Source organism: Lissotriton helveticus, chromosome 3_1 (genome assembly GCF_964261635.1).
Source record: "Lissotriton helveticus chromosome 3_1, aLisHel1.1, whole genome shotgun sequence".
NCBI classification, from domain to species: domain Eukaryota; kingdom Metazoa; phylum Chordata; class Amphibia; order Caudata; family Salamandridae; genus Lissotriton; species Lissotriton helveticus.
In genome coordinates this window covers 813,369,235-813,380,396 of record NC_136061.1, presented here as the reverse complement: position 1 = coordinate 813,380,396, position 11,162 = coordinate 813,369,235, and the positions used below count along the sequence as shown (strand labels likewise).

Sequence of the window (11,162 nt, the reverse complement as noted above, 5' to 3'; positions counted from 1 at the left end):
CCTGTTCTCGCTTGATTAACAGTAGAACAGTAGACATGAGTCTGGCCAAGATGCCCTAAATATCTATATCCCAGGGTTGCCTGGTACAGACACCAAGATAGGAAGATATGATATGCGCACAGAGGTGGCGCATATTATGACCACTGGTTCTGGCTGGATTTTTCCACCACCTGCCTTGTTTTTCACTCATAATCAGCTGGACTAATCAGTCGTCATTTTGTTATATAGACAATGAGACTTGACCACTTGGGTAGGAAGGCTTTCACTCCAGAAGTATGCAGAAGAGGTCAGATTCCAGAGTGCTGGTTTCTGTCTCTAATAGAATGAGGTTGGGCGCATGGAACAAAGCAGAGTTCAGCTAAGCTACGCTGCCAGAGCACATGTTTTCATTAAGAGAACAGCTGTGTTCCATCCTCCACCTTTTCCAGTTGAGAGTCTGATAAAAACAGAGGCAGGCTGTTTTCAGGGATGCCGTATAACAATCCAAATATTTTTCCATTAGGCGCCATTAGTTTACTTCATGCTCAGAGTAATGAGTACGAGTCGGGTGTGGGATTGAGGAAACATATTCCTACAACATAGTAGAACTGTTTATTGTTTTCACATTTTCTAGTAACTATTATTCTAGCATTATGTTTTATATATCTTGTAGTCACAATGCATGTATGAAATAGTTATGGCATATATGTATATATATATTTATGCCTAGGCTGCTGAAAATAAATGTGACCCAAATGCCCCAAAAGCAGGTTATTTCAAACCAGGGTCCTAATAAATACAGATTCATATATTTTTACAGTGCAAACATGTTATTACTAGAGTAGGCAGGAACTTACTCGAGAATACACTGATTAACCCCTAATAGATTCCATTCGAAAATTGCTTTTACATAAGTAAATATTTGAAGCCATAAGAAATAAAGTATTTGGAATGGGAAATAACCCAGCTAACCTGGAATTACTGGGTCTTTATCTGCAGTTATTGCGCTCAAACAGTTAGCAGGCTCGTCTAAGGTTATGAACAACTCAGAGTGGGGCCCAAAGTCATCAAGAATAAATCACTGATTACAAGGTTGTTTCTTCATTATATACGAATGGAGGAAACCCAGACAGCACTTACCTTGAAGTTAGGAGGTAACCACAGGTCAAAGCACGGATGCATGGAAGAGAGAGGTTCAATCTTGTGGAACTTGGAGAGGATCAATCCAGTGGAACTTGGAGGCAGCAGAATGAAACCTTAAATCAGAGTGTACGTAGAATGGAGGTAAAGCAATGTAAATGAATGGAGAGATGAAGCAATATATCGCTGTGAAGCAAGAGCATCATCTAACCTGGAGAGATAAAGGGCATATTGAAACCTAAGGAGACTAAGTGAAGAGTGAATCCAGAAAATGTACAATAGGGTGGTAAAGCTAGGAAAGAAGAAGAAGGCAATGAAACCAGAAAAGAGTAAACCATTGTTGAATTTAGAAATAAGTGGCAATATTGGAGTGCTGAGAGAAAGAAAGGGAATTATACTTGGTAGGGACGGGAAGGAACTTGAGCCTGGATAGCAGTAAGAAATAATAGACCTTGTAGAAAAGGGGATCTTCTAGAGCTTAGCAAGAGGCTGACACAACGGAGGCTGAGAGAGGGGGGTAAGCCCAGAGAGGGCACAGGGCATAATGTAGATTTCATAAGCGTTTATAATAATAGAGCATAAATCAGAAAAGCATGGAGAAAAGACAAAAAAGGCAACTGCAAAAATAAAGAGCACAGTGATGTCTCTGAGAGAGGAGGAATATTGGAGCTGAGGAGAAAACAAAGTAGATGAACATGAGAAGATGGGAAACAATAAATATGGAGAGTGTGAGAGTAATAGTAGAAGTGAAAGAAGATCTAGAAAGAGAGAGACAGGGACGGTGAGAGTTAGTCACAAATTTGTGGAAGATAGAGTAACCAATTCAGCCTGAAGAAAGGGGAATATTGGATGCTGCAGAGGAAGGAGCGGAGTAATAGAAGTTGGAGAGAAAAGGGATGAATCGAACCCTGGGACCGCCTAATGGAATAGTGGAGCTCATACACTACAGCATTGTTGGAAGTGAAATGCAGGAATATGGAGCAGTGTAAACAATGGAGTTGAATTGCATACAGTAATGTTGAACTAAAAGGAAGCCAGAGTTCTGAACAGCGGAAAGGATGAATCTATTTCCAATACTAATCAACACTCCTTTGTTTCCTTGTTGACAAAGGATATATGCCGCCCCAGTAATCATTGTAAGAATAATCTGAATTCATTTTTCTTCCATTAAGGCTGCAGTTGGATTCTCTTTCTTCAAAAAAGTGGCACGCTGTGGCACATTGCTAATGATTACTGGCCAATACTTAACTTGGTGAACATTTTTAAATTTTTTTGTTTGTAAATGTAGTATGTTGGAAGAAAGGGCAAGTACTTCCTAATGGCTGAGCATTACATGTTGAACCTCTTCACTATTTGAAAGGAGAAAGACAAAATTGGGTATGTGACATAAAAACCACGTTGTCTCCTCTTGGAGCTGACCCTAAGTTCGATGCAAGAGAGTAAGGATGATGCTAGTGACATTATCCTGAGGGACGTTCCTGCCTCTGCATTTTCCGATCACTTTGGGACACTAGTAGTTTGTGACTCCTTTCCAAAGCAGCCACAGGAGGGCCTATTATCTCACCAAGTTCCTCCATGACATGCAGGGTCCTTGAGCTTTGCAGGATAACTAAAGATGTCTTTGTTGGTGAAAGAGATGAATCAAATACCAGAGTATTGGAGGTAGCTGGCACACCTATTATAGGGGGCAGGGAATCTCCAACAGTGTCTGTGGAAGTAATGCAAGCACTAAAGACTTTTGTAGGTGAAAAAGAAGGTCCCAAAATGCCTGTAACTGTGCCACTGTCATCCAGATATGCTATCGGAAGCAGAAGAGGATTGGGTACATGTTTTCGAGGCATCAACGTTTTGAGGAGTGATGTCAAGGGCAAAGAGGAGCTAAGAAACTCGTCTTGGAGAACTGAGGGGGTTCCAACTGTAGAAGACAATGACTGCCTGGGGAAATCAGTAGTAGAAAGAGTATGATAAGGTCCTGTACTTATGGTTTTAGAGCGGACATCCATCATTTTATGAGGTAGAGATGGATCAATTAATTGTTTAGGAAACATAGAGCAGTCAGGACATTTTGGTAAATATAACTTTGACATGCTATCTTGTCTAAGGGGTTGCGAATGAACATGGATTTCTGAGGAATAAAGAGGGAGAACAGAGATTTCTTTTGTAGAAAACATAGAAGACTTAGCGGTAGTTGTAAGACTTGAGAGTGATGCAGGGACAACAGTACTAGCAAGAGATGAGAAATGATCTACTGTAAAAATCTGAGAAAGAGAGGTGTCTTGAGGTGGATGCATAGAGGGGTATGGTTTTGTGGTAGGAATTGGAGGAGGTTTAGTCGTGCGGGCAAGGCTTATTGTGAAAATGTCATTTGTGGGAGGCACCCTAGGTAAGTAAGTTATTTTTGAGCTGATAGGTTGGATAATCGAAACTTGAGGTACATTTGGAGTAATTGTAGGATATGAAGGGGTAACTTTAAGTCCTGACAGGAATGTAGTGGTAGGTGGGTGAGTGGGTTTAAGCACTGTGCTGTTGGTCATGTGGATGGAAATGTTCCAGGTGCCCATCTTAGCTGTAACAGAAAAGGTGGAGTGCTGTTCAGAAATGGTGGAACGTTCATCTGGTAAGCCGAAGATATCCTGAGAAAGGAGGATGTTTTGTTTGTTAGCAGGCAGTTTATCTAATTTTCCCAGTGGTGGTCTCTTCCTTTTTAAAATGAGTTTGCGGAGCTTGGATTGTTGCTTCGGGTAAGTAGCAGGAGTGGGAGCACTGACAGTATTGACCAACAGGTCGGTTACTCCTCTGGGATTTCGGAAAACTTTAATTGGTTCCATTTCTTCAAAATCGGATAAAATGTGGCTATCCAAAGGTAAGTCTTCATCTGAAAGAAAAATCAGTGATAAAGCATCATGAGAAAACTTTCAAAGAGAAAGATTATATGAAGCAAAATATGCTGTTTTATAGGCATGCACTTCTGATCCTTATTTCTGCCTGTGTCCTCACCCAAAGGGTCACCTGTTTCCCATAGTAATTCTGTTCTCTCTTGCTCATTCTGACTTCATCCCTGGTATTCTCTCTACCTAATGTTTACAGAGTGAGATTATAAATTCCCTTCACCCATCCTGTCCTCTCATTTCTCCTCGACCCTTTGCATGTATTTTTCTTCCTGAAATATTTTAATCATCTATCTCCTACCTATATAACATCTCTTGTGACTCAACACAGCCACTATGTCTTGTCACTCAATTGTCATCTTATCTGTTGTCTCCAGCCTTCACTGCTACAACTCCTTTCCCAGCAATGCTCACACAATATCCTTCAATGATACACTGTTAATCAATCATTCTATGATCTCTGGTCCCTTAAGCTCTGCTGACATACCTTATTTCTCAACCCTTCAAATATATCCAGTACTCGTCAGCCTTCTGACACATTCAGTATCCTTAATCCTTTTGTGCTTTTCCCTCACCTATCAAATTATACAATTATTCCACCAACAAACATTTGTAATTGAACACTGCTCTTTGTATCCACTACTGCTCCTGCTTCCGTTTGTTTTACATGCTGTGTTTCCACCTCTTTTGATTTCATCAACATTCTCATGTGTCTCTCGTGATGCATCTTTCCTCAATCAATTTACAATGACCATCATTCCGACTGCTGCCTAAGTTGTGGCTGCGGACACAGCACTAAATGAGAGGGGAGTGGCTGTCAGTGGTGCTAATCGTACATGCTCTCGTATAGTTACATACCTTCTGGACAGAACGGACAGCATGTTCCAGCTGCATGTACAGGTGCCTGCTCACAGTCAAGCAGTGGACAAGAATCCCCTCTCCATTCACAGTGCACATTTCCAGCCTATGGCGAAAAATGCAGGATTACTCTAAAGCTCAGAATATATGGATGGTAGAGTTTTTCTGTGGTTCACTTCTGATATTCCCTCCTCTAACCACAGACTAGGACCATCAGAGTGTCCTAGTCTGTGGTTAGGGTCCCTCACTGAAATTGACATAGCCATATTTATGAGACACCACAAGCAGTGAATTAGAGTCCTTCACTGGTGTGATGTAGTGGCCTTTAGAGGCTTGAATCATCAGCCATCAGCATAGCTGCACCATGAAAAATTAGCCTAAAACATGGTGAATCATGTGCTCTGTGCAAATGTATATTACGGGTCATTAGTAAATGTTAATCATATATCTAACAGAGCATGTGACTGAGGAGCGATGATGATGTGAACTATAGGCCTAAATAGGTGTGAATCAGGGGCTCTCCAAGTGGGCACAAAAAGAGTAATAAGCCTTTCTGAACCAAGAAGTGAAAATGAATTATTTTCACTCAGTGTATGTTAATTTCGGGGGCCTTAGTCATAGCAAATCATGGGCTCTTCATCGTTATATTAGAGGTATGCCGTTGGAGTGGCTCTTCTAAAGCTGAGAAGTAAAGGCTCACTGTAAATGTCAATCAGAGTCTTACGGTTATGGAATCAGAAGTCTGAAGAGGGTGAATCATTGGCCCTGTGTAAAAGTGAATCAATGGCCCTTAGCGGCTGCGAGTTATGGTCACTAATGCATCCAATAAATGTGCCTTCATACGTGTGAATCATGAACCCTAAGTATTTGTTAAGTAGTGTCCCTAATCCAGGTATTAAATGACTCTTAAGATTGATGTAATGCAGTGGTTCTCGTGATGAATGACGTTTTTAAAAGTTCAAGAAGCTTTAACCATCAGTGGGTGAATTATGAACACATTCTTAATGTGGATGAAGAAACCCTGATGTTTTCAATGATACCGCTGCTTTTTAAATATGAACATTGTTATTGTCTATCTTGAGGAATGGGTTTATGCTTAAGGCATACCTACCTCACAGTGACACAGGATGCAAGGATCCACCTTTGATACATAGTAGCCTCCATCTTCTAGGACCTGATCCTCGTACAGACACTCTGTCCACAAAGGAGACAAAAGGTTAGAGAGGATCCAATGTGCTTAGCATCATGATCACAAGGAAATGTTATTATTTACTAAAATCTGCAGTCCTTCTTTATGATTTGCAGTCATTAGTAAGCCCTGTAATCATTCTAAAGATAGGTAAACTTTCTGCAGGATGTACTGATCTGCAGATGTTGTATACATCTACAATCTACACTCTTAAACTCTGCAATGATTTTTAGGATTTGTAATCTGATTAAGCAAAATATTTACTTCTAAAAGTATTTTGCAGTGCAATAAAGATTCACATGCTGTGCATTAATCTACCATACAGTGGTTAGGTACACAATTGCATCAATTTATGAAAAAACACATTTTGCGGCTGGTCTAGGAAAATATCCTAAGGAGTGCCTCTTCTTACATCGATTTAAAACCTGTAGTGCCCCATGATCTGCTAAAATATTCATTATCATCTTCCTTTCCATGCAAAGATCGTTTCTCAAAAGCTTAACCTTAAAGGCAAGGCATCTGCACACCTCCTAGGGAATTTAGAAGAAGTCCACTTGAATTTAAACTGATTTCAAAATCAGTAATATATCATTCTATCATACGGGTAATATATCATTCTATCATTTTTCTATGTGCTCTGCACAGAGCACCAAGCAGTACTCCCCTTGTGAGAGAGTTAGAGCAGATGTTCACAGATTCTTAAATAAATGTCTATGCACTGTTGGCCCATACATGTGCATTACTTCTTCTATTTGTAAAATGCAAGTAATAGTCGCAAACATATTGACTACGTATCTACCCAAAACATTTATTTAAAGTGAATATTGATTATAACTGTAGCATTAGGCAGACTTCCGCACAAAGAGTGCTCCAGGGGCATGCCTGCTGCTTGTTTTTTTGTCGATTGATAGCATATTTGGTGAATTTCACAATACACACTGGCAAACTTGATTTGGTAACTGCGTCACATTTGGCTTGCAATTCAAAAACGTACCCAGCTGCTTTGATCAATTGTTGTGGTTTTTCTAACTTTTAGTTATGCAAATGTTATTCAATTGTTTATCTATTTAATGATGGTGAAGGTCTAACTTGCTAACGGTTCAAGAAGTAGGTTGTCTATATTGCCGCTGATGGGTAGAAGCTCATTGAGACTTATCAGCAACAACACTGAAGTCTTGGGCATTAGGGGTCTTCTTTTTGTTCGTCAATTATTTGGTGGCCTCCAATAATGGTAACGGCTCCACTTCTGATTTCTACTGCCTGAAACTTGGGTATGTTTATTTACTATAATCTTTCCTCTGTTACTTATATTAACAAATATGATTTAATTTGCTTTCTTTGATTAAAGTTTTTGTGTAAATTGTGTTCAATTCTTCTGATGTACTGTCACAAAACAGAAGTACAGATTGTTATGGCTTCTGCCTGCACAAGACGGGCTCCTTACATTGTGGCCTGCCTATGTCCTAATACTATTGAAATTTCAGAATTGAAACTTTTGAAGGTTAATTATTTATAACACATCCTTGTTGTTACTCATTTATGTGAAACACCTAACAACCATTGACAAAGCCAATCGTACTGATAGGTTTTAGTTGTAGTTGGTTGTTGTGTTATATATTGGGATGCAATACATCTCAGATAGAAACCAAAATACCGGTCGGGTAGAACATAATGGGAATCACAGAAATGTATTTTACGTGTTCCGTTTTAGAGAGTCAACAGCTTTTTCATCCCACTTAAAGACCAGTCTTTACATATATCTATATGACTGATTGCAATGAGCAGCTGTGGGTCTTTCCCGAAGCCTGGTTAGAGCATTTTCTTCCAAAGTTGATGCTGCATGCAGTGAAAAACACTGGAAAAAAAAACACTTTAAAAGGCTGAAGTTGTTGTGTTGTACAATTTGCACATTGTAGGAGAGTAGGGTCTGTTTCCTATGGTTACCCCCACTTTTTGCTGTGTTTCACTGGTTTTTCGACTTTAGTCTGGCTGTGGCCCTGCTAATCAGGACCACAGCCTAGCTGTTCTCTCTCTAAACTGATTGCATGTACTTTAGGTACATACCAGATTGGTTACTGAGATACCTTGTGAACCCCTAGTATATGGTACCTTAGGTACCAAGGGCATAGGTACCACAGAGGTCTACCAGGGGCTGAAGCATGTATTATGCCACCCCTGGGAAGCCTTCTAAAATGACACCACAGGTCTGCACTTGCAGCCTGGGTAAGGTGGTGTAAGGTGGTGTTACTGGGATATAGTATACCTATATCCACCATGTTAACCTATAAGTCACTCCTATGGCAGGCCTTGACAATCCTAAAGGCAGAGTGCTTGGTTTTGTGTGAGAGGGTGCCCTAGCATGAGCTAAGCCCCTCTGCAGCTTTTGGAATCCCTTCTTTATAGCTTTTCTGTGATATGGCCATACCATATACTCTTAAGTGCATTATAATCCTCATGGTTAATGCTAACTTTGGTTAGGCTTTATCAAAACGTGTCGTGTTTGGTGTCAAACACTTTGGAATACTACCCCCGCCAGTCCCTGAGACTTTAGATTACCCTGGACGAAACTTGAAGACGAAATCCTGGACCTTCGACATTCCATATCGACTGAAAGATAGAAGAATCTCCCTTGAGGTTAAGGAGTGACCTCCCTGTTCAATCAGGCACCAAAGAGGCATCTTTCCGGTCTGCATTTTCGAGGCTCCCACCGGATCCCGAAGAATCTGCGACACACGACACGGACTTTTAGACATCTCAGAGGCTGACATGAAATCTGAGACCTGTAGCTATCACGAGAGACGTGGGACCGGAACTCCTGGACATCCTGCAAGTTTGCCAGTTCTGGTGGTGGGGGTAGCATTCCACCCTTCTAGAGGGTGAAGACATGTACACACTTACTTTCCCAGTAAATGTTTAAAAGAGCCCCAGCATCACAAAATGGATGCTGCTGCCACAGACACGAGCCTGACCTCCTTCTGCTGGATGAAACTCCGACAGGGAAGGCCTGGACAATAGGTTTCCTGCCCAGGGAAGTGCTAGAACCTCCCCAGACCGGCTTTAGTGTATTGGGGCAGGGTGGGTTGCATTCAGTGAATGCTTTTCAGACACTGCCTGGGGCACACAAAGTGCTCCATGCATTTCCCAGTTCAAACCATTTGCTGGGGCAGTCCCAGCTCTGGCGCGAAACTAGACAAAGGGAAGGGGTGTAACCACCCCCTCCCCAGGGCCTCCCATAGGTGGGACCCTAGAGTTAGTCCAACCCCTAAACTTAGTATAAGTATAGGAACCCAGTCCATGAGACTTTAGGTTACACTGGACGAAACTCTGAAGACGAAATCCTGGACCTTCTACATTCCATATCGACTGGAAGACGGAAGAATCTCCCTTGAGTTCAAGGAGTGACCTCCCTGTTCAAACAGGCAGCAAAGAAGCATCTTGCCGGTCTGCATTTTCGAGGCTCCCGCCGGATCCCAAATAATCTGCGACACAAGACATGGACTTCCAGACATCTACGAGGCTGACACGAAAGCTGACACCTGTAGCTATCACGAGAGATGCGGGACCGGAACGCCTGGACATCCTGCAAGTTTGCAAGTGCACCTACTTCCCAAAGTTTCCAGAAGTTGTGCACTGGGCTATTTGTTGCCCTTGCCCGAGCACCTTTTGCACCGAAGCTGAGAGGCCTACACTCCGCAAGTGTTCCGTGGGCCCGTTTTCTTCACCGCAGCTTGAGGCTCCTTCGCGATCCCTAGTCCGTTGTCCCCACGAAGGACAATCCTTTGTTTCTTGAGTTTCCTGGTTGCTCCAGACGTGATCTGACTCCCCTCCAAAGGGTGAGTACCTCAGACCTTGCTGGTCTGCACCAAAGCCAATCTCTACATCTTGCGTGGGTTGCTTTTGCCAAGGTTTGTTGGGCCCAATCCGGTTTCCGACGCAGCAGCACTCGATGTCCTTTGTGGGACAGCTCGAATCCAGGTCCTGGCCCGTCGACGCCTCTTGGTCCTCGTGGCTGAAGAGTCAAGCTTCACCTACTCCACTTGAAAGCGCCTGACATCGGCTGGAATCTTCTAATCGCCATCCTGGTCACTGGCTAGTGACCCAGACTCTGTCCCCTATGCTTTCAGGTTCTTTGAATCTCCGAATCACCTTTGGATCCACCAGGACACTTTTTCCTCTGGTCACCTGTAGCACTTCTTCGCAGCTCTCCATTGGAACCGACGACGAAACCCAACACGAAAACACACCTATGCACCTGGCTTCACTTAGTGAGGTAACACGAGTACTCCGGTGCTCCCGTGGGTCTTGACTCTCGAAGTGTCCTAGTCTAAAGGGGTTTCACAGCAGTCCACTCCTAAGTGTCCTTAAACTTTAAAACTGTAACTTAAACTTTCCTCATAGAAGTCTATGGTGATTCGCGGTTGTGTTTAGACACTGCATGCATCCCCCATGAGTCTCCTGCGTCCCTACCTTGGGTGGTTCCTGATTGCCCCAGTGGTTCTGCAGGCCCTAGGCCTCACTTCTATCCCTCACGTGGTTCTTATACCACTATTGTAGTATATGGTTTGTGAGGCCCCTAGGGCAAAACGTATAGTGTGCTAGTCACTGTGTGCTATTTAAAGTCCTTGTATTGTACTTTTGCCTCTAGCCTCATAAAGAGACTAGAGCGGTTGTGTTTAGAATAAATACATATATATATTTGATATATACCTGGTGTGGTGCCCTTTCATTTGATCATTCAAGAGATTATAGACTGGTAAAACAAGCTGCTTTACATTCCTTCAAGACTTAGCCTGAAGGCTGCTCTCCACAGCTACCACTAGGATAGCTTTCTATAAGGTTGTCTTTAACCTACCATCAATAAGGGGTCGTTTGGACTGGTGCAAGGTGCCCACTGGAATAGTGGACATATTAATGCAGTAAGATATAGGGCAGTCTTTTATGTGTTCACTATTTCAAAACTATATGTTCCAGCTGCTTTATAAGCCTTGCTTTATTACTAATTGAAATTGCTTTAAAATGCACCATTTGACAATCTTTTTTTTTTTTTATTCTTTTGAGGAGGATCCAGCCTGGACCCCACTTGTGTTCTTTAAACTTGCCTGTGTTGC

General features: G+C 42.2%; 1 protein-coding gene across 1 annotated transcript in view; it reads right to left on the bottom strand.

The window, feature by feature from the left end:
- Positions 1-644: 644 nt before the first annotated feature.
- The window catches only part of VWCE (von Willebrand factor C and EGF domains), a 584,388-nt gene continuing 573,870 nt past the window's right edge, over positions 645-11,162 (bottom strand). Inside the window, exons 24-26 of the mRNA XM_078681086.1 lie at positions 5,977-6,059; positions 4,866-4,971; positions 645-3,994 (exon numbers count right to left, since the gene is read on the bottom strand). Coding sequence (XP_078537212.1) covers positions 2,580-3,994; positions 4,866-4,971; positions 5,977-6,059 — 1,604 coding nt within the window. The 3' untranslated portion in view covers positions 645-2,579. The remainder of the gene's footprint in view (positions 3,995-4,865; positions 4,972-5,976; positions 6,060-11,162) is intronic.